The sequence below is a fragment of the Kwoniella pini genome, chromosome 1 (assembly GCF_000512605.2).
Source record: "Kwoniella pini CBS 10737 chromosome 1, complete sequence".
NCBI classification, from domain to species: Eukaryota; Fungi; Basidiomycota; class Tremellomycetes; order Tremellales; family Cryptococcaceae; genus Kwoniella; species Kwoniella pini.
Genome location: NC_091716.1, coordinates 1,457,479 through 1,483,317, shown reverse-complemented (window position 1 = coordinate 1,483,317; position 25,839 = coordinate 1,457,479). Strand labels below are relative to the sequence as shown.

The 25,839-nt window shown below is 39.4% G+C and overlaps 6 protein-coding genes across 6 annotated transcripts; 3 read left to right on the top strand and 3 right to left on the bottom strand.

Moving 5' to 3' along the window:
• Positions 1–39: 39 nt before the first annotated feature.
• On the bottom strand, positions 40–2,114 carry I206_100569 (uncharacterized protein; the record flags this gene model as incomplete). The annotated part of the gene is made up of 5 exons (XM_019152534.1): positions 40–1,040; positions 1,100–1,173; positions 1,235–1,719; positions 1,784–1,997; positions 2,053–2,114. 5 exons carry the CDS (start codon positions 2,112–2,114, stop codon positions 40–42), a joined length of 1,836 nt encoding a protein of 611 aa, XP_019014672.1.
• A 2,606-nt stretch (positions 2,115–4,720) lies between these two features.
• Positions 4,721–5,320, top strand: I206_100568 (uncharacterized protein; the record flags this gene model as incomplete). The annotated part of the gene is made up of 1 exon (XM_019152535.1): positions 4,721–5,320. One exon carries the CDS (start codon positions 4,721–4,723, stop codon positions 5,318–5,320), a length of 600 nt encoding a protein of 199 aa, XP_019014673.1.
• A 372-nt stretch (positions 5,321–5,692) lies between these two features.
• Positions 5,693–13,321, top strand: I206_100567 (DNA polymerase epsilon catalytic subunit A; the record flags this gene model as incomplete). Its single annotated transcript, XM_019152536.1, has 13 exons — positions 5,693–5,968; positions 6,060–6,185; positions 6,265–6,360; positions 6,416–6,728; positions 6,785–7,089; positions 7,150–7,355; positions 7,421–7,531; positions 7,597–7,777; positions 7,834–8,019; positions 8,075–12,748; positions 12,843–12,932; positions 13,046–13,172; positions 13,257–13,321. 13 exons carry the CDS (start codon positions 5,693–5,695, stop codon positions 13,319–13,321), a joined length of 6,756 nt encoding a protein of 2,251 aa, XP_019014674.1.
• A 359-nt stretch (positions 13,322–13,680) lies between these two features.
• On the bottom strand, positions 13,681–18,519 carry I206_100566 (uncharacterized protein; the record flags this gene model as incomplete). Its single annotated transcript, XM_070202231.1, has 19 exons — positions 13,681–13,974; positions 14,092–14,304; positions 14,371–14,439; positions 14,498–14,694; positions 14,756–14,803; positions 14,863–14,926; positions 14,989–15,118; positions 15,183–15,301; positions 15,364–15,473; positions 15,525–15,662; positions 15,725–15,875; positions 15,936–16,055; positions 16,112–16,221; positions 16,272–16,564; positions 16,638–16,984; positions 17,042–17,209; positions 17,276–17,629; positions 17,723–18,136; positions 18,217–18,519. The coding sequence occupies 19 exons, from the start codon at positions 18,517–18,519 to the stop codon at positions 13,681–13,683; spliced, it is 3,642 nt and encodes a 1,213-aa protein (XP_070058332.1).
• Positions 18,520–18,888: 369 nt separating this feature from the next.
• I206_100565 (threonine ammonia-lyase, biosynthetic) lies at positions 18,889–21,247 on the bottom strand (the record flags this gene model as incomplete). Its single annotated transcript, XM_019152538.1, has 9 exons — positions 18,889–19,031; positions 19,130–19,225; positions 19,293–19,588; positions 19,664–19,883; positions 19,941–20,528; positions 20,591–20,711; positions 20,765–20,847; positions 20,910–21,142; positions 21,231–21,247. The coding sequence occupies 9 exons, from the start codon at positions 21,245–21,247 to the stop codon at positions 18,889–18,891; spliced, it is 1,797 nt and encodes a 598-aa protein (XP_019014676.1).
• A 470-nt stretch (positions 21,248–21,717) lies between these two features.
• I206_100564 (uncharacterized protein) lies at positions 21,718–25,830 on the top strand (the record flags this gene model as incomplete). The annotated part of the gene is made up of 6 exons (XM_070202230.1): positions 21,718–21,895; positions 21,961–22,463; positions 22,538–22,697; positions 22,766–23,872; positions 23,942–24,730; positions 24,803–25,830. 6 exons carry the CDS (start codon positions 21,718–21,720, stop codon positions 25,828–25,830), a joined length of 3,765 nt encoding a protein of 1,254 aa, XP_070058331.1.
• Between the last annotated feature and the right edge of the window lie 9 nt (positions 25,831–25,839).

Genomic DNA, 25,839 nt, shown 5'->3' with positions numbered 1-25,839 from the left:
ACGATATTGCATTCATGACGTTGCCTATCAAAGGCAATGTCACAATTCCTTTTTGATCTCAAATGGTGATTTCAATTCTTCTGATAAACCATTACGTTTTGGAACAATAACACTTAAACCATTTCCACCAAATTTCATACCTCCTACAGATCTTTGTCTTTTATTTTCTCTATCTCTTTCACAACTTAAACTTGTCATTGTTAATTTACCTCCGAATCCACTTGAAGTAGGTAATGATCTACTAGGTCCTGAATCAGATAAAGATCTATTTAAAGGTGTAGGTCTTAAACTTCTCTTTGATCCCAATGATGATGATGATGATGGTCCACCTGAACTCAATGGTATTGATTTTGAATTTATATTCATAGGTGAAGTTGTGAATGGTAATTTCATAGGAAGTGAGTGAGAATAACCTAAAGATAAATTTGAGAATGCTTCTGATGGTGATGTAGATTTATCCTTCTTCATAGATGATGATGTAGTAGTACAACGTCTTTCGGGTGAATTTATGGTTAATGTTATTGAAGGAGCAACTTTTACGCTACTCGAAGATGGTTGAACAATTGGTGGAGGGTTAAGAGGAGTCGATGAGACGGTTGGAGTGGAACATTGAGACCCTAATGGACCGCCAGATTGCAATCCCGTGAAAGTTTGATTTACAGGTGTAATAGGTGTATCTTCAGTCATTTCGATGTCCAATAATAACGATGACGTTGTTTCAGATTCTTCGCATTGACTGGAAATGGATGATGGTGGAGAAGAGTGAAGTGTTGATGCTGGACTTGAAACCGATCGAAGAATTTCGGGACGAATGATTTGAGTGGGTGAGCCACCACGTAATTCAGTATCGATATCATCAAGAACGAAATCATCTATGTCTTCGTCTCCATCAGCTTTCGCATGTTCCTTGGCGAAATCTTCAGAAGTGAAAGATCGACCACGCTGTAGAAGTGATGCAGGGCGTGGCACGAAACTCGATGGTGCGGAGTATGGGAATGGTTTACGTATGGTCGTAGGCAAGTTGAAGGAGAATGTGAGCGCTATATACAGAGGTTAATTTTTGCCTCAGACCGTGACCAGAATTGTCGAGTGAACTTACGGGACGAGAGACCCGATCCTGATTGAAGGACTTCATTATCTCCTTGAGCGTTGACTTGCAAATTGCTCGACAACCTATATAAGATCCAATCGTCAATATGGTCGTTGAATCAATCTTAAAAAGCACGTCGCTCACCTTAAGGCCTCTTGGAATGTTTGTGGTTTCTCCTCGCCATATAAGTTGTCCATACTATGCTGTTGCCTATTCATCTTCTGACCTCCTCCGAGAACAGCTAATCTAGGTCGTTGAGGCTTCATCGATGCATCACATTTTTCTTCTTGTTGAGGTATTATTGAATCCGATATTTTTCTTCGATGACCACCAATTGCTTCCATACTTTCTTTCCTTGCTAGATCAAATATTCTTTGCCTTGTAGCATCCCATGAGTGTCGCCATCCTGTTGAAGTGGTCACTATACATTTCGGTGTACCGTCTGAATTAGATGAAGAAGGGGAGCCCAAAGCTGAAATGGAGAATGTGAATCCGTTCGAATCTATCGAGGGAGATTTACGAGTTTCCGTGTTAATAAGATGAGTAGTGATTTCATCGATTGCATTTGGCGGTGGTAAAGTTCCAGGAGGATAAGCGGTCCTTAACGCTCTAGGTGGATGAGCAAGATACTTTTGGTAAAAAAAGTTATCAGCATAAGAACATTTCTACTCAAGGAAGCGTCTTGATACTCACGCTCTGCATTAAACCGACCTCTTCTTCCGTCCAGTGTGATTCTTTTTCCGAAGCAGGTTGTTGCGAGCACTTTTTCTCTCCCAAAACAATCTCTATAGGCCTCATATCAAATGAAGGTGTATCAGGAGTCATTACCATTGGACCTTGCTCAAAAGGTAATGGAGTGAATGGATTAGGCGTGAGTGGAGTATGGACATCTTCGACCATCAAGGTTCTGTGGGTATCATATTCAATCAGTACTCACGAGAGGGCATTAACCAAAAACTTACGAAGATTTAGGTCCAGGAAGAGAAAGAGAAGGGAGATTGGGTCTTCTGCTTTGTAGAGGCATCTCGGAACAGTATTTGTGCTGTGTGAATAAGGATCGGAATGTAGTGCAGGACGAGGATTGATATAGGTATTGATATAGGTATTGATCGGTCAACGTTCAATTAAGTTGATGGTGATACTATGCTTCTAAAATAGAATCCCTTCGACAATTATATATCTTGACTGATGGACGCGATGAGATTATTCTTTTCAACGAAAGAAGCGAGGCTGTTGTTGACCCAGTCGTCAAGATGTGTTGTAAACAACTAAACAAGTAGACTGGATTCAGATGTCGACCAAGAAGATTAATGTAGATGACGAGTAGTCCTGACTTTGATTGAAAAAATACGTTGATTTCGATTACGCCTAGATGATATGTTGACGTCTAATTAACAATATGCCCCCAATGATATTGTCTATACTAATGATATATCCTGCAGGCCTGAAATAGTCGATAGTATATCCTCTTTATTGTGAAGTTGATTTTGTTGATATGCTCGTAAGTGGATACTAGAAATGATTGGAACGGATACAAGTTGTAGATAGAGAAAAAAAAAGATAGATAGCGGAACCGAATAATTGATAAAGATGAATCTTAAAGGTTTATTCTGAGAAAGAAAACACGTACGTATACGTATATACTTCTGTATGTAAGAAAAGAAAAAAAGTAAAAAGCTAAAATTATAAGAAAGATCAAGATTCCTTGGTGAAAGAAAGTGAGATTTAGTCGAGACCGATCGAAATGAAAATCCTTCTGATTCTGACGTCGTTCTATGACTTTCTGTTTTATTTTTGGACTAACGGATGAACAACGTACCGGACGTGTAAGAAGAGTGGTAAAGAATGATAAGTTCGTGTAGTGGCGTATAGGTGAATTCGATCTACAGCTAGTAGTTCATGAAAGAAGGAATCGAGAAAGACGCGTCCTTCAAAAAGTGAAATGAGATTTACAGGAAGATTGTTTGATTACGGTAGATAAAGTTAAAAAGATAGGGAATTACGTTGGGTTTCTTTTTTTTTTTTGGGCGTTTTGATTTATAAGAAAAATTGCGATGTCGTATATGAGGCCAAAGATATTCAGACCTCTTGGGCGTGCCGTTCACAAAGAGGGAAGCTGCCGAATGAAGTCTTGGAGCGTAACTGGCTCCGGCACAAGAGAAGAGAGATAATAATTGCTGTGTGCCGAACGATTGCTGCGAGGTGAAGCCAAAGCTGTGAAAACACTTCAATAATGGCGAGAATGAGCGTTTTGGCGCAAGTTGAGAATCATCTGGGACGATACATCATCCTCTCTGGCTTCGTGACGGATCAAAAGCTAAGACCACTAGGCAAAGCATGGACGTGTAACAGGGTATTTTGTGCCTCCCAATTATCTGGATCCAAGGAATTATACCCATAGAGCGTTTAAAGGCATCCCTCGAACAGTCATTGATAGTCTCTACATTCACCTCCGCATGACCCGAGGCATGGCTTCGTCCTACCCTTTCTTAGTAGGTACAGAAGATACGTTGCCATGACAACCTTGACAAGTATTAACGTCCTCGGGAAATACAAAGAAGTCTCGGAAATATAACTAGGAACATTAGTTGGGTGTCGGATAATTTTCAATGAAATAATAAAGTTTAAGGAATGATTTACGCGTTTCTTCTCGTTATTTTCTTACGCGTCGTGATACCAAGATCGATTTTGAAGATCGCAACGTACTTCTTAACTTCGAAGTCGATTAAAAGAGTGCGTATTCAATATGATAAGATGGTTGCCATTACAGGGCCTCATACATACGGGAAAGATAACCTTACCAGGAAATTCTCAGCCACTACTGCCTACGCCGTCAAGATCCCCACACAATGGTACTTGTTCTCACGTACGTATATCAAAGCAGTCAATATCAAGTCATACTGGCGAACCGAAATTCCGCAGATGGTATCTGCTTTCTTAACTCCTTGTTAAAATATCAAACCTTGACCAGGAAGTCACACGTCGATCATTAATGTCAAGTGCATGGCACACGAAACATATTCATCGGATCGATAAACTGAGACAACTTACTGCACGATGTGCCTCCAACAGATCTCTCAATATAACATGGCGGTCCTGGTAGCTGTCACCAAACCTAATTTGGCAAGTCACTGAGTACGAAGTCTATTTAAGGTACCAAGTCTGATTTGTACTCTCGCATTGACTCAAAAAAGGAAGCACACCTTCAGATTTATATCGGCCGTAAAGCAGGTCTTCTGTATAAGCAAATGCAAGTCAAGTTCGAAGGCTCAAAAGATTCATTCACTTTCTGTTTGATGATATATCCTATATCTCCTTGACCCGGGGTACGTCTACTGTGGAGACCCTTTGTACAGCTGTAATCACGCAATACTGCTTTGAAAGGAGGTAGTGATGTTACATCGAGCTGGTCTTCGGAGTGGTGAATCATTCTGTTTTGTAAATCCCTCAACCTTTTCCAGGTATGCAGCATCTTCTCATTGGCGTTGGGTTTGAGTCAGATATTGATTTCTGAACGCATGCTAAATATCTACATTCAGCAAAAAGAGTTTTGCCACTGAGTTGACCCGATAATCAAGAACTAAATTATCATCAATTTGCAAAACTGTTCACACAATCATATTCTCAGTGATGACTATAACCGAATCAGAGATAATTGAATATACCTATAAATCTACCATTGATCTATCTCCACCTTCCGAGACCCTTCAAACTCCTATGAACGAACAGCTGATGGCCCAGGCTCCTGCAACAGCGGGACAAGGTACAATCCCATTCTTATCCAAACATAAAATCTCACGATTTATATCTTCTTCACCAACTCCTAGTCTAAGTAACAAATTAAAGAGATGTGGAGAAGTACCTTCGCCTAGAAAATCAAATACTTTATCATCCTCGTTAGGTGTCAATCAGTTAAATGGAAGTGCTCCATTATCTTCCACGCAAACCTCTTATGCTTTAAGTAGAGATAGCGCTTTAGTTGATTTTTTTAGAGGTTCAGCGGAAGTCACACCTATACCTCGATTCGAGGATTATACTCGAGGTTATTTTGAAGGTTGGGATGATCAAGGAGGGCTCAATGATAGATTACAAGGATGCATAAGTGAGACTGAAGCTGGTTGGAGTAGATCAGGGGTTAAAGCTTGTAGTTGGGCAGGAGCTTGGAGTGATCTAACGTATGGAGGTAGGATAAGTATCAGACGACAAGTATCAGGTTGGTTAACTATCTGAGCTGGAACCATTCAGAGCATCTCAGAGCATTTCAACCACTTCCGTCAAACATACTATGGGGAAGACATTTCGGCTTATGTATATGCATGTTATTTGACTCATGGCGATGGGAAGTATGAAATCACAGTCCTATATACAATGCAGTCTTGGTCTATAATGGTAATTACGTAAAGCTATATCAAACACATCGAGAACATTAACTTATTCCACGTTAGGACGCGACGCGCTTTTGGTCCCTGAGCACAAATACAAGTATTTTACGATTTGCCATCTTCCTCGTTGGACGTTGATCAATGTTATCAATGACATATTACACTTTCATTCCATCTTGCACTGGTCTGTTTTCATCATCGAGTCTTGTATTGTACCAATATGTCATTCAGAGGTTCCTTCAGAGGAAGAGGTAAAGGAGGAAATGGATCAAATACACGATTTACAGGGAAAAAAAGATCAAATAGAGGAGGAGGTGTAGCTTATGGAATTGATCGACCTGCTCCTAAGAGAGAAGATGATGGAACTGCCATTGCTGAAAAATTTGAAGAAATCAAAGTACAAGATGAAATTGATGAGAAACTTGGTTTTTGGAGATTCGAAAGTTCTCGTGCAGATGGAGAGAAAAAGATCGGATGGTTGGTCAATATGCATCAAGTAAGTCAACTCGCCGTAGCTGGCAAAAGAGGAATTTGTGTTAATAGTCCAAGCAATGAGAACGAAGCTCATCACTGAAATTAATGATTAGACACTAGTGCAAAGCTCTACGATAGCTGGCGGATTGGCCGCAGTGGACTTCTACTTTATACAGGATGATGGAGGGATGTTTAAAGCTACAATACCGTATGAGCCGTATTTTTATGTCACATGTCGAGTGAGTGAATTCCCGGATTGCCTTGACATCTGCATTCAATTTGTCTCAGAGGTGCCAAGCTGAATGATGTGCCCTTCAGGCCGGTACCGAGACAATGGTGGAAGAATGGCTCTTAAAGCGATTTGAGGGAGTTCTAGTCCGCGTGGAAAGGGAGAAGAAATGGGATCTGAGTTTGGTGAGTTCGGATGCTATCAACCTGGTCTAATGCTGATGAATCATATACACCTCAGCCGAACCATTTACTATCAGCACCGCCGATATTCCTCAAGCTTTTCTTCCACAATACATCCGATCTCCATTCTATACGGCGAGAGATATTACCGCTAGCGGAAGCCAATTCGGCAAAATTTACAGCTGTAGATGCCTATGCCGATGTCGTCGGTGCAGAAAACGCTATGAATGGCCATGGAGACGATCAAGGAGAGAAAGCTTGGGGTGCAGAAGACGAGAGTCGGAAAAGGCGTGATAGAGAACCTTCAGAATGTATAATAGACATAAGGGAGCACGATATAAATTATTATCTGCGAGTGGCCATCGACCTTGGTGAGCTACAAAACCTTCTCTCGTAATTCCTGCAAGCTGACTTGTCCTGAATTTAGACGTACGAGTCGGTTTGTGGTACAATGTAATTTCTCATACAGGTGTAATTAGCCTTGAAAGAATAACATCTTTAGTGAAGAGAGCCGAACCGGTAGTGATGGCTTACGATATTGAAACGACAAAACAACCGCTAAAATTCCCAGATCAACAAACGGATCAGATAATGATGATATCATATATGATAGATGGTCAAGGATATCTGATAACGAACCGTGAAATTGTTTCGGAGGATATAGATGATTTCGAGTATACACCTAAAGAGGAATATCCTGGAGATTTCACTATTTTCAATGAACCAGATGAGGTGAGCTGGATTGCCTTCAATAAGTCTGTGTAGGATTGATGTTTCTTGTCTATAATAAAGCCCGCGGTGATACGGCGTTGGTTTGAACATATAAGAGATTCAAAACCGACTGTCATGGTCACTTATAATGGTGATAGTTTCGATTTTCCCTTTGTTGACGTCCGAGCCAAGATACATGGAATAAGCATGTATAACGAGATTGGTTTCAAACCGGATATAGAAGACGAATATAAATGCAGAGGTATCATACATATGGATTGTTTCAGGTGAGTTGGGAGTTTCTGGTGACGTGCAGCGGGTCAGGGGCTAAAATAGTATGGGTTGGCGACAGATGGGTGAAACGAGATTCGTATTTGCCACAAGGAAGTCAAGGTCTCAAAGCTGTAACGAAGGCGAAATTGGGATATAATCCAACAGAACTAGATCCAGAACTTATGACACCGTGAGCTGACTAGAATATACATTGCTCCGAAATCGTAAGCTCACTGACAGACAAACTTCCTGAAGATATGCGATAGAGCAACCCCACAGTCTTGCCCAGTATTCCGTATCCGATGCGGTCGCAACTTATTACCTGTATATGAAATATGTTCACCCATTCGTGTTCTCCCTATGTAACATCATCCCCTTGAACCCGGACGAAGTGTTAAGAAAAGGTTCAGGTACTCTTTGTGAGACCCTGTTGATGGTATGTCCAGCTTGACTAGGCTGCAAATGACGTTCAAGCTAATACTCCGAGAACAGGTTGAAGCATATCAAGCACATATCATCATGCCTAATAGACACGAAGATCCTCACGGCATGACATACGAAGGGCATTTGCTGGCGTCGGAAACGTACGTCGGTGGTCATGTGGAAGCATTGGAAGCTGGTGTTTTCAGAAGTGATATACCGACACATTTCAAAATGGAGCCGAGTGCTTGTCAGCAGGTGAGTCAATTTGTTGTCACTCAGAGGGATAAAGCGAACTGAATCACTCCGATAGCTCATCGATGATTTGGATGCGGCACTGAAATTCTCATTGATAGAAGAAGGAAATATCAAGCTGGAAGATGTAGACAACTATGATGAAGTCAAAGACCAAATACAAACAGCCCTCGAACTCATGCGAGATAATCCCAACCGGATGGACAAACCCCTCATCTACCACTTGGATGTAGCCGCGATGTATCCCAACATCATGTTGTCGAATCGTTTACAGCCAGATTCGATGAAAGACGAGGCAGCGTGTGCCGTATGCGACTACAACAGGCCTGATAAGACGTGTGATCGAAGATTGGAGTGGGCATGGCGAGGAGAATACTTTCCGGCGAAGAGAGACGAAGTGAATATGGTCAGGTATGCACTGGAACAAGAGATGTTCCCACCAAAACATCCCAATGGACCAAAAAGGCGATTTATAGACCTTCCTCAAGGGGACCAATCCGCTTTGATACATAAAAGGCTGGGCGATTACTCTAGAAAGGTATACAGAAAGACTCACGAAACCAAAATTATCACCAAGACTTCTATCATCTGTCAAAGGGAAAATTCCTTCTATATCGACACTGTACGGGCGTTCCGGGATCGACGATACGAGTATAAAGGACTACACAAAACGTGGAAGAAGAATCTAGACAAGGCTATTGATGAAGGCGGTGCTGTCAGTGCTGTAGATGAAGCCAAGAAGATGATCGTGCTTTACGACTCCTTACAATTGGCGCATAAGTGTATCTTGAACTCGTTCTACGGATACGTGATGAGAAAGGGAGCCCGGTGGTACTCAATGGAGATGGCCGGTATCACATGTCTCACGGGAGCGTCAATCATCCAAATGGCTCGTCAACTTGTTGAACAGATCGGTAGACCGTTAGAACTGGATACAGATGGTATTTGGTGTATGCTTCCCGGTGTTTTCCCTGAAGATTTCAAGTTCAAATTGAAGAATGGAAAGTCGTTCGGTGTCTCCTACCCCTGTACTATGTTAAATCATCTTGTCCACGCCCAATTTACCAACGACCAATATCATGAATTGGTAGATAAGGAGAGTGGGAAGTATGAGGTCAGAAAGGAGAACAGTATTTTCTTCGAGTTGGATGGTCCATACAAAGCGATGATTTTACCTTCCTCCAAGGAAGAAGACAAACTATTGAAAAAACGATATGCGGTATTCAACCCTGATGGATCTTTGGCCGAATTGAAGGGTTTCGAAGTGAAACGTAGAGGTGAATTACAACTGATCAAGATTTTCCAATCTCAAATATTCGATAAATTTTTGCTTGGTACGACCACCGAAGAATGTTATGCGGCTGTAGCTGAAGTGGCAGATCAATGGCTTGATATTCTGCAATCCAAAGCTGCTTCACTAGATGACGATGAACTGGTAGAGCTTATTGCGGAGAATCGAAGTATGTCAAAGACCTTAGCTGAATACGGTACTCAAAAGTCCACCTCGATCAGCACGGCTAGACGATTAGCGGAATTCTTAGGTGAACAAATGGTGAAAGATAAAGGTCTTTCATGTAAATTCATCATATCCGCTAAACCGAATGGAGCACCTGTAACCGAACGTGCTATACCTGTTGCTATCTTCACAGCTGAAGAACCAGTCAAGCGACATTTCTTGAAGAAATGGTTGAAAGATAATAGTCTGACAGATTTCGACCTTCGAACTATCTTAGATTGGGCTTATTATACTGAAAGATTAGGTTCAGTGATTCAGAAGCTCATCACCATTCCTGCTGCATTACAAAAAGTCGCCAACCCCGTACCTAGAATTCGCCACCCAGACTGGCTGTTCAAACGAGTTGCAGCAAAAGAAGATAAATTCCAACAACATAAACTCACTGATATGTTCGCTAGAATGAGAACTGAAATTAGGCCTACCAACGGCAACGGGGATATAGAAGATATGGGTAAAAATAAAACTGGACCGAAGATGGCTGTGGTCAAGAAGAAGAAGATTGTCAGAGAGAAGACACCCGAGTCAGTGCCCGATCCTAACGAAGATTACTCGTCATATATCAGAGTGATGAAATCTCAGTGGCGAAAGCAACGAATCGAGCGTGCAAGGGCAAGAAAACAGAGGCCAAGGCAAGATGGAACTGTTTCATCAATGTTACAAACGAGAACCATCAATCTTGCTTCGAGACAATGGGACGTGATCCAGATTGCAACAACCAATCGACCTGGAGAATTCAAATTATGGTTGGCCATCGATGGAACTTTTCAGTCTGTTCGACTTCGGATACCAAGAGAATTCTACTTGAATTTCAAAACATTGCCCGTAGAAGGCACTTTCTCCGATCGATACGAAACAACTTCTGTAGCTCGAGTGTTACCTCGTGGTCAAGCTGCAAGACACCTTTTCAGGCTGTTGGTTGACGAAGCTTTATATGTTGAAGGTGAATCGCATTTCTCAAGTATGATCAATAATCCAAACGTGGATGGTGCGTACGAATTGCAAGTTCCGCTCGTGGTCCGAGCATTACTTCATTTCGGTACTAGCTGTACGCTTAAAACCACCTCCTTGGGAGGGTTGAATAGAGGTCTGGATAAAGGATTCGACCTTTCGGAACTTGAAAGACCAGGTATGAGTGTGCTTCGACACAAATATCTGGACGAAGGAAAGAACATCAAATATCATTTCTTGTATCACGCCACGTTCAACTCTCGACATCTCATTGCCTTATTCTCTCTTGGTCAACCTGTCAGAACCTATGTAGTCGACGCTTCAAGGGCTCCTGAAAGATTACCTAACCCGTCGAGGTGGTATACCGAGCGACTTGAGAAAGCCCCTAAAGGGATATTCAATTACGAGGAAGCAATTGAGTTCGTCACTAATTATTATAAAACTGAGCTATCAGCCTTGAAACAATTGTCGAGAGATCTTCAAAGTATTCGACATGGGTTGAACGTCATTACGCTCTGTTCACCATTCGAACATTCTTATTACCAGGTAGTCTCACCAGTCTTTTCTGAATTCCCGTTCATCACATTCAAAGGCTTGGACGAGAAACCAAGTTTAGGGTGGTTGGTACAAACTTCTCGAAGGATGATCAACCAATACCTCAAATTATCAAGTTGGATCAAAGACCAAATTGAGATCGCAGCTCATTACGATGTACCGATCGGAAATTTGGGTCAAGATGCGCCTATCTTCTTGGCAGACATCGAATTCGCGCGAAGACTGAAACAACAGGATATGGTTCTTTGGTGGTCTGCCTCTTCTCGACCTGATTTAGGTGGTTCTGAAGAAGATGCCAACCTGAGTGAAGAACTTGTGACCCCAAGAATGTCAACGAAAGGCTGTTATTCCTCAGTGGTGTTGGAGATGGAAATTGCAGATCTAGCAATCAATGCTGTGCTTCAGTCTGCCTTGGTCAATGAAATGGAGGGTTCAGGTGCAGGATCGTTAGCCTTCGATTCAGCCTCGCATAATTTGGACGAGTACGCCAAAGGAACTGCCAATACCTCAGTCATGCTGGGCGACGCTGTCTTATCCACTCAAACTTTCGGTGTGCTCAAATCTATGGTCCGATCATGGTTCTTGGAAAAAGCCCGAGCGCATGTCAAAGGTATTTATTCCACCCCTGCGGATTTAGTAGTAGACCAATTTTGGAGGTGGATCAGTTCGTCATCTAGTAATATGTTCGAACCTGCCCTTCAACGGTTCTTACATGGGCTCATGCGGAAGACGTTCCTCCAACTATTAGCCGAATTAAAGAGATTAGGCACTCAAGTGGTATATGCGGATTTCAATCGAATCTTCCTCCTTACTACTAAGCCTGATGCTGGAAGCGCGTACGCTTTTGCGAAATATCTAGTGACCGCTGCGAACTCTCAAGAACTATTCAGACATTTAGTCATTGACGTTACTCAGTTCTGGAATTATTTGGCATGGATGGACATAGCGAATTTTGGCGGAGTCAAAGTTTCACCTGAGATTGCTTCCTCACGAAATCCACCTGCGTCAAGATTTGAGATTTCAATGGACTGGAATATCCAATCTTTCTTACCGGGTATACTTCAACCCTTTTTCGAAAGGAATGTTGCGGATTTCATCTTCAAACTGTACGGTGCTAAACGATCTTCCCATGATGAAAGGGAACCTTTGAAGGTTATACATAATCTTAATATCGATTTACCTGGAGAGAATACATCAACTATCAATCCTGCAAAAGAGAAAGAATTCGCGATGGGTAAAAAATCTATTTCTCATGATTTGACTAAAAAGTTATTAAAAGATATAATGTCGGTCAAAAAATTACAAATTCAATCTCATACAGATGAAATAGCTGCTGAATCTTTACTTTTCCCTTCATTACCTGGATCAAGATTTGATTTATATTCAAAAACAATTAGACTTAATCCAGTTTTAGAATTAACTAAATCAATTCTTGAAGTTTTTGGTTTAGATAAAGAACATATGATTGAAATTCAAATTTTAAAGAAAAATTTATTAGATTTAATTGGAATTAAAGAATTTTCTTCAGAATCAATTTTTCATAATCCATGTGCAGCTTCAACAAATGATGATTTGAAGATAAATTTGATAATTTGTAAAAAATGTAATTCTTTAAGAGATATTGATTTATGTAGAGATCCAGATAGATTACCAAGTTGGGATAATGATAATAAAGAAATGTTATCACCACCTAGAAAAAATTGGGTTTGTCATGTGAGTTTTTTTTTTAGTTTTCCTGTTTTCGGATTTGTGAATCAACTTTTTTTAAAACTAATGAATTTTAATGGGTTTCTTTTTTTTTGGGTAGAAATGTGATTCTGAATATGATAAATTTCAAATTGAACAACCTTTAATTGAAAATATATCTAAAATGATTACTTCTTATCAAACTCAAGATGTAAGTTTTCTGTTTGACATTCTGTTTTTTTCTTTGGGGATGGGGGTTGGGGTGATGAAATGTATAACCAAAAAAAAAAGGAATTCGCTAAGATTTTTTTAATGCGTTTAAAGGTCATTTGTATGAAATGTTCATCTTCAAAATCTGATAATTTAGCTTCAACATGTCATTGTGGAGGATCATTTAAATCTTCTTTAAATAAGAATGAAATGAAATTAAGATTAAGAATGATTAAAAGTGGTAAGTACCTTGTTGCTTTTCACCTTTCATTAATCTCATAAAGACAAGCGAATAATTTGAATTGATCGTAAATTCTGATTGTAGTTGCGATATATCATGAATTACCATTGGTCGGTAGTTATGTAGAAGAAGTATTAAGTAGATGGTAAAGACTAAAAAGCTATTTGCACACAGAAACCGAATCGGTTATGAATTTTATATTAAAAGATTTTGTTGAATTTTGTTGTCATATATCTCATCGTTTAGTTTACTTTCATTCATGTATTTTTTTTGTATTTAATCATATACATATATGCATTACAAATCTTTGACATTATACAATCATATCATGAATATCGTGATTGTGAACGTACATCGTTATCTGGCCTTAGTTTGGACATAGACCATCATCATTCATCCACTCAATGAGTCTCCTTCCTTCTGTGTCCCATGCTTCCCTTGATCTGGCTTTCATTTCGCTCTTGTACATTGAATCCTGTTCTCCTGCTATATCAAATGGAATATCTAGCTATATCCTCTCACTTTCCCATGCTTCCCCATTCGGAATAAGTATAGGTAAGAAATGATTTATCTCTTTCTTACAAGGTAAAACTATTATACTTTCACCAGAATTTTCAAAATAAGTTTCACATAAAATTTCATTTTCATTTGAAATTAATCCTGATCTTGAATTATTTTGATTTTGAATTTGAATTTGATTTGGTATAATATTTGATAATAAATCAATATTTATTGTAGGTAAGAATAATTGACCAGATTTCATTGGTATTAAAATTATATCTTGTTCTTCAATTTCATTTGGCTAAAAAACATAATTATCAGGTATTAGTATTCAAATTGATATTCTCCTTTTTTCTTTCGCAGAAAAAATTAGAAAAAAAAATATTAAAAATATTAAAAAATTAAAAAAGTCATTCACATTTGCCATGTAATATCCTTTTTTCTTTCCTACAATTAACCAATCTTCATTATTCTGAATATCAAATACTAGCATTTTCTTCTCATTTTCATTCTTGATAATTTGTCCACACCATGAAAAAGAAGTCGTTAAGCTCAATTTCATGTTTATTGCTCTACCTTCGTAAATTTGATTTAACGGTGTGGTTGGATTCATGCGAATTATTGTCAACAGCTACCACGCGATCCAGAGTATTAATCAGATAATATCATAAGATCTCGAGCGAAAGTAGATACTTACTCGATGTTGAGGAACGTCCACCGGTATCTCGAGTGTACGCCAAATTTTATTTTCGTCCTTACTCATTGCCTATACCAAGTCAATTAGCTGGTCATCGTCGTTCAATCTAGCCAGTGTCGTGACTTACTTTCAGTACTGACTCTAATCCATCTATATTTTGAGATTCAAAAATCTCCCCCAAGGTTTGTGCGAGGGAGATACCAAGTAGATAAGGTTCTAGCCATTTGGCCTTGTCATTCATCCATTCGCGTGTTATATTGCGGATTTTATCCCGTGCAGCTGGTGATAGTTGCCGGAAAGCATATTCAATTGCATGACGGACTTCTACTCATACATGCTTTATCAGCTCTGCTATTCTTACTAAGTTCATTATAAAAGGACTGACCTTCTTCAAGACTCCGATAACGTATTTTCAAACGCAGAACCGCTCCCTCTGCATTCTTGATAAGTGATCTGCACAGCTTACATGGCAAAAATCAGGTGATGACTTACGATCGTCTTTGTGAAGTTGTTTCACCTTGAATAAACACGAAAGAGGTTGATTGGGATGGACAGTCTGTGTGGTATTGAGAATTCGTCAGCTTTGACATCACGAGGAAATCGCGCAGGATTATTTACAATAGTGTCATCCCATTTCTTCCTACTTGCTTGTACTTCATATGCCCCACCTTCGGGCGGCGTCAACTCGACTGACGCTATACGAAGGTACTCTCGCCCGTCTGATGCGACTGTAAAGTGCGATAATAGGCTATCAATCGTAAAAAGTGTCAGCCGAAATACATTTGAGGTTTAATCGATAGATCTGGACTGACCAATCGGGTCTGAAAAAATCTTGCACGTTCACCGTCAGAGGTAAACCCATGAATACAACTTGACTATCTATCCAATCTCTACTACTAGAGGAAGTATCGTATTGAATAGTGATTTGAGCCTAAAGCGTGCAATTAACCTCTGTCTTATGTGTTTGTTGGCAGAATAAGTGGATTGATTTACCTTTGCGTATTCCCCTTGAGGTACACCGGCGTAAGGTATGCTTATGACTACCTCCCCACCAGATTGAATGTCGCTGAATAAGATGAGACCAGACTCGTCAAGGGAGACCACTATCATGCTGGAGTCAGCTTGCTACGGCATGTTTCCAGACCAAGACTCACATCGTTCATCGAACTCGGCATCTTGTAGAAGATATCTGACTTCAGGTATCAATGATCTCAAGCCAATTTTGATATTCTTCATATCAACTATACCCGATCTCACTTCCACCACAACCTTAGGATCCTCATCAAGTTTGACTAAGCATTCAGATGAGGTCAGCCAATGTCAGTCAAAAGATGTGTGAAGATGAGTGACTGACTGTTGTAAGGCATCCTCAACTTAGCTTCTATGCCTTGTGGATCACGTTTGACTCGAAGCGTTTGTCCCTCATTGAACTTGTCGTATGTAAAACTGATTGATCCTAAGACTATCGTAGCTGAATGTAAAGTATACAAACCTTGAGTTGAGGTCTGCGGGAGATCATCCGTTAGTCTCCGGTATTGGAGTGAGTTGAAGCGGAAACAACGTACCGAACATGATGCTTTCATGGCGTTTGTTCCAGGCTGCAATGTTTTACCATCGCTTGAGAAAGTAATGATTTCTCCATCGGAATCTGCCAAGTCTATTGATATGCCATCGGCATCTACACACTAATTAAAAACCTATTCAGCGAAGAATGTGTTTGACATGTCGATTGCGGACTAACTATTGGTAAGATGTTATTCACTTCCACTTGAACGGAAGTCAAACTACCTCCAACTTCGTGTCGAACTGCTTCACTGATCAACCTGACATTGAAAGCCTTATGACCCTCCACTGGTAAACAATACATCAGCTCATTCAGACATATTTCACGATGAACCCACCTTCCTGTTCGTTATCAGTTTCCTTCAATCCATCTACAACTTTCCTCAACTCCTGATACTGGTCTTCGTCTTGTTGATCAGTAGCTTTCTCATCTATGACTAATGCGCATACTCTGAGGTAAGCTAAAGCTAAATTCTCCCAATCTTCGTCTTTCTCTTTGTCCAGTTCTCTGTGAGCTTGTAAAGCCCCTTCCAGAGCGAATTTCGATATCGGATCCCAAGTGAGTAATTCCGCACAATCTCTCGCGAGCGCTCTGGATAGATCATACGCTTCGACCCAATTTTCCGTATACCTACATCGTTAAGGTCAAGCGTTTAGCCTCGATCTATAAGTGGCGGTCACACCATGGCAGAGACGATGCTTACAAAGCTAAAGCTGCTAAATCAGCTTTCAGTCTAATTACCGAATTGACCTTGCCACAACTTCCATACGCTTTGATGGTCTTCTGAGTTAAGCCTAAGTATAATGATCTACAATTATTCTGATCCTTTTGAGCATCTATCAGCTGTTCATTTGATAGTTCTGGTCTTTCAGTGGGCGAGCCTTGGTTGTTTGAGGGCGTGTGTTGTAATTCCTCATCGTCAGATAAGCCATTCGAGGTCGTTTCAAATAAGACGTCTTCTTCTTCCGACAATTTAGGATAAGGTGAAGTTGCTGGATTGAATGGATATATGGGAGGTAAATGCCCGGAAGAAACTCCAATTCTCTCGACCTTAAAAAAGAGCATCCGTCAGAAATACCATGCGACATCCCAAACGAGGATACCCACCTGTATACGTGCTATATCTAATAATTCTGATCTAGCAGACTCATAAGCTACCAAGCCGGAATAATCTCCATTTGGTCTATCTATTCTCGACCATTGATCGCATCGAGATACTATATCCATACAAGCAGTATAGGTCCACGATTCGATAAAATGTTCAGCAAGGGAGTTCTAAAAAATTAGATCACGATAATCAGTTCTGCCAAGAATTTAATAAAATAGAAGGATAGGATTTACTTCGGCTTCCCTTAATCGTCTTGTCAATGAAGCAACAAACCATTGACCTCTCTTAGCAACTTCAGTTATTCTTCCTAATTTTCCAAGTAATTGCCCTTGACGAGCAAATAGATAAATTCTAAAATCAAATATACTAATTTGACTATTTCTAATTAATTCTCTATAAGGTTTTTGACTAACATCTAAAATTGGTAATGAATCATCTCCAAAATTCATTGCACCAAGTTTAGATATTCCAAACCAAGATAAATTTTGTTCTTTTAAAACTTGAAAAAAAGAAGCTTCTAATTCTTCATAAATTATAAGTGAATCTTCAGGTAAATTTACAGCTTCAAAAGAATTTGCTAATGATTCCTGAATTTATTCATCAAGTTAATCGAGCGTTTCAATTCTCGATTTGATCGTTTTTTTTCTTGGACATTTTTGAGAAAAAAAAGAAAAACTCACTTTAAGTAAAAACCAAGTACAAAAATTCCATCCAATATTTAATCTTTGAGATTCACCTCTTTTAACTTCTTCTTCTCTTTCAATTATTAAAGAATCAAAAGCAGAAATTAAAGATTCTTTTAATTTATTGATTAATTCAGGCCAAATTGCAGGATCATTTAAACCTGATGATTCTCTAGGTAAATTTAATTGTATACATCTATCTCTTTTTCCAACATTAAAATCATTTTTAATTTTACCTAAAACTCCTTTATCTTTTCCCCATACATTTTTTGATCCACTGTTTGATCCTCCAGATTGATTTGGTGGATTAACTAATACTATTAAAGGTGCATGTGGTGTACGACGTGCTGCTAATAATGATAACCAATCTCTAATAAAATTTCGAGTTTGATTTTTATATATTTCTGCATCCTACAATTGTCAAAATAAATTCAATAATCAATTAAATACTCTCTCAGACATTGACTATTCAAAATAGAAAAATAACTCACTTCACAAACTACTAAACAAAGATTAACTAATGGATTATCTAAAATACTACTTTCATTTCCTAAATTAAATTTATTATTATTTGTTGTACTTGAAATTTCTCCTAATTCAATCAATTCAATATCAATTTCTTGTATAGTTCTTAAAGAAGTTCTAGTTGAAGATTTCCAATGTAAATTTCTTAAAGGTAAATGTTGTTTTATACCTTGTATAGCTAAATTGAGAATTTGATTAGTTTGATTCGAAGAAGAAGGTGAAGTGTAAGATGGATGTAAGGTGTATGTAATCGTTACTGGTCGAGGCATTTTGATGACCTTGCCTACTATCCTCCTCGAGATTCGCTGCCAATCAAAATTCTACCGAGTATTGATTGTTATGTGCAGAATTGTCTTTATACAATGATATTGCATGTTCACAATTATCTCTCGAACAAGAACAATCTCAATAAACGCGGGGTAATCATCATGTCGCGTGGCAAATCAACAATAATATCAATAGCTGTAATCTCGGTAATCACCACAACCATAAAAAGGGATGAGGGCAAAATTCAATTGTCAGAATGTAGTGTTTCAAGTGGCATCAAAGTATCAGGTATGCATGTCGTAGGATTGACGGCAACCAACCATGCTTGATTATATACTCAGAAGGATCTGATCACCATTCCCCAAGTCTGATCACGCTTGTGTTCTCAACAAAGAGATATACGCTGGATTTTGAGTTTCCTCCACGTACACATATCCTAATTCGCTCAAGAAATCGCCAAATGCGTCATACGAATCTTTGGGCACTTGTATACCAATGAGTACCTTTCCGACATCTAAGAGTAGGAAGTGTTAATCAATCACGAGCTCCTCACTTCGCGGTATGATGATATGGAAGTCCACGAAATTGAAGTAACAGATATATATCACTCACCTGATCCATGATTTCGATAATGAAACATTGATATATTCCAATCCGATTTCATACCTTTTAAGAAATTACCTAAAGCTCCAGGTCTTTCAGGAAATTCTATTCATTCCAATTGATCTGAATCAGCTTAAATTCAAATTTTATACAATACTTAAAATGAACATACCAAATCTAAATAATCTTTCATCTTCAACATCACTTCTTCCACCAACCAAATGTCTTACATGAGATTTTGCAAATTCATCTTCACTTAAATCAAAAGCTTCAATACCTTCTTTTTTAAAATTTTCAAATAATTCATTTATTTCTTTTTGTCTAGCTTCAGGTGTTGGACCAGTTGCAGAAGAAGAAGCGCATGATAAAATGAATGAACATATAATATAACCTGTCTGAGGAGATGAATATCTATATGTAAATTCTGTAACTGCTCGACCTTCTAATAAAGAATGGAATTTTAAAAATCTAGCTCCAAAAAAAATAAAATATTTGAGTACAGATAATAATGAATGACTAATAATGGTGAAAAATAAAACTTACGATCCTGGTTTTTCAGGTACTTTTATACTTATTAAAACTTCTCTTCTTTCACCAATTTCAGCACGTTCAGCTACGAATCTTAATCTACCGAAATTCATATTTCCTCCTGAAATAACAGCTACAAATTTCTTATTTGCTCCAACAAGGTTATTTCGAAGTATATGAGCTTTCAATCCTGCTAATGCCAAAGCGCCAGATGGTTCAGGTATGGAACGTGTCTCTATTCCAAAGCTTTGAATTAGAGGTGCGACTTAAAATAAGCAAGCGAACAACTCACCCTCGAAAACATCTTTTATAGCCGCGCAGATTTCATCATTATTGACCAATACAACTCCATCTAAATATTCTTTACACACTCTAAAAGGTTCTTCACCTACGATTCTAACTGCTGTACCATCCGCAAAAGGACCAACTTCATCTAAAGTTACTCTTGAGCCTTTTTTAAGTGATCGATCCATTGCATCTCCATCAACAGTTTCTACTCCGTGAACTTTTACACTTGGAGCAGCTACACGTTTAATGTATGCGGATATACCAGCGGTCAAACCACCACCTCCAACAGAAGCGAATATTCCTGAAATTTCATTCGCATCTCTTACTTGACGACAAATTTCCATTGCTATAGTTCCTTGTCCAGCCACCACATATGGATCATCAAATGGTGGTATAAATGTTAATCCTTCTGATTTTTCTAATCTACTACATTCTGCTTTTGCTTCATCAAAATCCCTTCCATGAAGTACAACTTTTGCACCTAATCTTTGAACGTTACGCCATTTTATAGAAGGTGTTGATACTGGCATAACAACTATTGCTGGTATACCAAGAGAATGACCAGATAAAGCAACTCCTTGTGCGTGATTACCTGTATATGAAATAGATTTAGCATATGTAACAGAAATGTGAGTTGAGAAGTTGTAAACTTACCCGCACTACATGTCACAACACCTTTTTTCTTCTCTTCTTCGCTCAAGGAAGCCATCATATTGTAAGCACCTCGAATTTTAAAGGAAAATACAGGTTGCAAATCTTCCCTTTTGAGCCATATCTGAGCTAGTTGTCAATGATGATTCCATTCGATCGAAATATAAAGCTACTCACTTCGTTACCAAGTTTGGCAGACAGATTGACAGCATGAGTCAGGGGAGTTTCTTTCAAATTCAATGGTGAAGAATAAACTTTAGCTAAGAGCCCAGATGCCTATTGATCAGCTGCAATTTTCGAAGGGGAAAGAGGTTTGACATACACATCAATATCATTTTAAGATAGTCTGGAGTTTTTTGACCTTTGGAATTCGTCTCCAGTATATGATTTGGTAGCTTCTCGTATAAGTGGGAGGGTATCTCTTCGTTATCATCGTGCTTTGTTGCTGGTGGGAATGGGGCTGAAGATGTATATTCCATGTAGGACGGTGGTGATTTGGAGAATGAGTGAGAGGATGAAGAGGAAATGCCGTTGGCCCTCGAAGGTATAGCTAGACTGGGTATTTGAATGATTTAAGGTCAGTTGAGCTCCGATGACTATGTTATAGGTAGCGTAGGTGAATTGGGAACATGAAAGAACTTACCCGTTCGTAGCTACCATTTTGGCCGCTTTGATTTTTTAGTTCAGGAGACTGCTTAGGATGGGACTATACGATGAAGCTTCGGATTTTAATGGATATTGCACTTGGAGAAGATGTTGCTTAGGAAGATCGGCCGAGCCAGGTGGGACAGATGGACGTATGCTTCGAGCTTTTCAGTAAAGTGAATACAGTGTTGGATGACTTCGCTTACCTGTCTTTGACCTTTTTTCTATTACCATTGTTCAACTTTATCAACAGATCTACGGACAACTAAACCGAGTCGGAATTTAGTGATTACGTAATATTGTTTCTTGGCGGTAATAGTAACCTTGAATGATGATGATTGCATCTCTCACCGTCGTCTATTGAATCCGCGCAGTCCCACTCATTGTCAATTGACTTATCTTAATGTATTTCCAACAAAGTCATTGAGATTATATAGACCGCATTCTTCTGTGTACCACCTGATCAGTGCCTGTAAGGAGTCAACATGGCTACCTCGACGACAGCGGCTGGCTCAAGTCCTAAAGGAGCTCATTACAATTTATCTCTCACGGCCGCTCTACTCCGAGGTGCTTGGGCAGAATCGAGTCCTGGACATGCGCCCAATAAAACTGAGCTAAGTTGGGGAGAATTAGTACGGAAATGGGGAAAGCATACAGGTGGTAGTGAGTGTGCATCTCGAATTTTTGTTTAAGGAATTTGAGCTAAGCTGATATCATTATCCTAATAGACACCGCATCAATACATCATTTACGAGATATATCCTTATTGTACCTCTCATCAACGTCACATACCACGATCTCATCTTCAGGATATATAAGCGTTCCTCAATCCTCTCAGGCTGGTTTATCAAATGAAGGCCCAGGTTCAAGTAATGATTCCAACGATTCTGGAAATACAGGTACAGGTTCACATTCATCTTTCGTACATATCCCTCATCCTCATCTACGACATCGAAAGAAACCTTCCCTTGATATCCCTCTGGAGAATGCTTCTACAACTACTTCAGGAAGTACAATACGGGGAGGAGGGGATGTTTCAAGCAGTTCCAAAGCGAGTTATCTTAGTTCCGGCGATTTAGACGGTGATGAAAGTGACGGCTACCGCAGTTGGGCTGAAGGAAACGCATGGTGGAATGGGGTTAGCAATGAAAATATAGATGAAGTCAAGGAAGGTATCAAGTCACTGGAAAGCTTGATAAGTGGTGGAAAATTATCTAGAGACGAATTGACGGTCAGTTCCTCAATCCATGTCAAACGCATGTTTTAGAAATCTTCGAGCTGAAACATGAGTTTGATCTCACTTAGTCTGCTCAATTGACATTAGCGTATCATTTACATGCTCTCGGATCCCACGAGGATGCTCTCAGGATATACGAAGGTATAGATTGGAATGCAGAAAATAGATTTGGAACTGTACAAGGCGACGCTGCTGTGCTAGATAGGATACGCGCAAGGTGCCTTCAGGGTATGTGTTCTGTCTTCCTTCAATCTTTTTGGATGGAGTAGAGGGACAAGTACTGATGTTCCTATCAGGTTTGAGCTTCGAATTGGCCCCACAGCCAAACTATGACAGGTCGATACAGTCTTACCTCCAAACCATACCATTATTGCAATCCCTTTCGTCTCACACCCTTCCATTACCTTCATATCTCACAAATCAACCTTCACCTAAGTCACCCTTCGATCCTCAGAGGGAAGTCTTTAGATGGATATCGACAGCATTGACGCGTGCGGCAGTCTTGTCATCGCGACAGCCAGACCCTGCTTCTCAAAAGATACAGTCTACTCTGCGCGTTTTGCGTACTTACCACGCTTTCAGTGCTTCTTGGCCAGCAACCTTCCGTCCAATACAACGGCAAAGAATGTTATTACTGTATCTTCGGGCTCTCCAGGCTTCCTATCCTTCCTCCCGCTCACCTGTCGCCGAGCCGCTTCTCCTTTTCAGCTCCTCGTCCACTTCGCCAAGATTTTCAGCCAGGTCAATGTGGAAGAAGGAAGTGTTAGAAATTATACATAACGGACGATCACTATTACAATCGACCACGTCCTTCCCCAGAGCTGGATCGATAAATCGTCCAGTAACGGAGTTCACTGAATTAGCAGTTGGTCTATATAGCAAATCTGCTGAATTGGGTAAAGAGGTAATTTCGACTTTATGGTGGTCAATGAATCTCACCTTCCAATCACAGGCCATACTCCGACATTTATCTCACCTACTTTCAGATGTGGGAGATTCCGCAGATGCTCGAAGAGTTTTCGAGCTGTATGTCCAGTTGGTCCTTAAAGCTAAAGAAACTCAACAACCTGAAACATCTTTGCAATTACAAACAAAGTCTACAAACGAAGATGCCGCTTCTCCATCTGAGATCCGTAAACAACAAGATGTCGAAACAGCGGACGAGAGTGCGGAAGGACAAACAGCTGAGCCTGACATTGAAACTGACAAACAATTTGTGGAAGCTTTGTTAGGAGGAATAAGACTGCTTAACAGAGATTTAGGCGAGGTAGAAGAAGCTTGGAGATATTCCGTTCTTGCTGGCGATGTGTTAGCCTCGAGTAGAGGCGTCGGAATCAAGGATGAGTTGAAGGCTAGAATAGAAGAGGCCAAGGGTATTGTCAGGATGGGCATGGCTGTGCATAGTGAGTCATTGTATACATTGGCTGACCTCCTCATACACAACACTTGCTTAATTTGTGTCCTGAAAATAGCGGCCGATGCGATAGACCGACCTACATATCAAGCTCAAGCTATAAATCATCTCGTCGCCGCCATTGACCTCTACCCATCAGCATCTGGATACTACCACCTAGCTCATTGTCAAGCTGAAGCTCGATCTATCGACCCCGCGACACAAAGTATACGGTCATCTTTGGAACTGGACCCCACCAATGTTCAAGCTTGGCATTTGCTTGCGTTGCTTCTCACAGCCAAAAGAGAATGGGAGGGAGCTCTGAAAGCCTGTGAAGCCGGGATCAGCGTTTGGGAAGCAGATGAAGAAGTATTTTCCAGTGAAGAGGATTTCCTGGATACAAGCGAAGTAGACGTTGAAGCTAGAGATTTCGCTGCTGTTCAACCACCTACGCTTGATAGTACCTCGATTGACCAACAGACTTATGAGCAATTGATACAGAAGGATGGATCATTCCCTCATTTGGAGATTTCTCCACCTATAACTACTCCATTGACGAAATCTGCAAGATTAGAACACGTAATAAGACTTCGAATGACTTTCAACACCATCATTGAGAAAACGCAAGGACCAGAATTAGCGATGTTGAAGCAACAAGAACTTTTTGCCTTTTTCAGTGCAAGATCAGGTAAGAATAGGAATAAATTAGGATATTCTAGTGGATTTGGGAAGAATACTGGAATGAGAACGTCTACTTCCTCCAACAGCTTAACAGCTCTTGCCAGCTCAGGAGCTACGACAGCGAATGCAAGAGAGGATTTAGGCGGAAGTTTTGTAAGTGTAGTGAATGATGGGGGACTGGTTTCTAGTAAGTTGATTGGCCTTCAAAATACAGAAGAAAGTTGGGAAAGAGCTGACCCAAGGCTGTTCGAACGACTAGTCCAACCGCCAACACCTATGGGCGAAAAAACGACAAATCCTATTTCACTGGCTGAACCCATAGCTCAGTCAGAAAAACCACCTATAAACATACAATCACCTTCTCCTTCTACCTCTAACCAGGCTTTACAAACGACAATTGCTTCCAGTGGAGATGAAGAAAAACCGAGAAGAAGTCTATCTATCAGATCTAAAAATACTCCAAATCATTTACACGTTCCAAGTTCCGGTGGATCAAATACAACTACTAGACCAAGTAGTATACGTAGATCATCTTCACCCAATACAGCCAACACCAATATCAACTCTACAATTTCTAATAAAGCTAGATCAATTTCAGGAGCTCAATCTTTAGCTCCAACTGCTATTCATTCACATTTTAGAAATCATCAATCTAATAAATCTAAATTATTTTCTCATCCTCCTGCACCACCTCCATTACAACCTTTTGAAGATCATGGAAGAACACCTGAAGAATCAAGAATTTTATCAAATTTATGGTTAATGTCATGTTCAACTTTTAGAAGATGGGGTAAATTAGATCAATGTTTAGTTGCAATTGAAGAAGCAGAAGTTTTAGATCCTGAAAATTCAGAAATTTGGATTCAATTAGGATTATATCATTTAGAAATTTTAAAAATTAAAAGGGAAAATCAAAATGAAATTAATGAAAATAATAATAATAATGAAGATGATAATGAATTAATTAAATTAATTGAAAATTCATTTATAAAATCATTATTATTAACAAAAAATTCAAATAATTCAAAAGCAATAATAGAATTATCAAAATTATATTTTTTTTATTTTTTTAATAATAAATCAAAAATTGATTTATCTGAAATTTTATTAAATTCTTTAATTAATGATGATAAAAATTGGGATTTACCAAATTCTTATTTTTATTTAAGTAAAATTTTAGAATCACAAAAAAGATTTAAAAAATCAATTGAATATTTAAATTTTTCTTTAAATTTACAAATTACTCAACCTATTAGAGAATGGAATCAAGTTTCTAGGTGGTTATAATTTTATTTA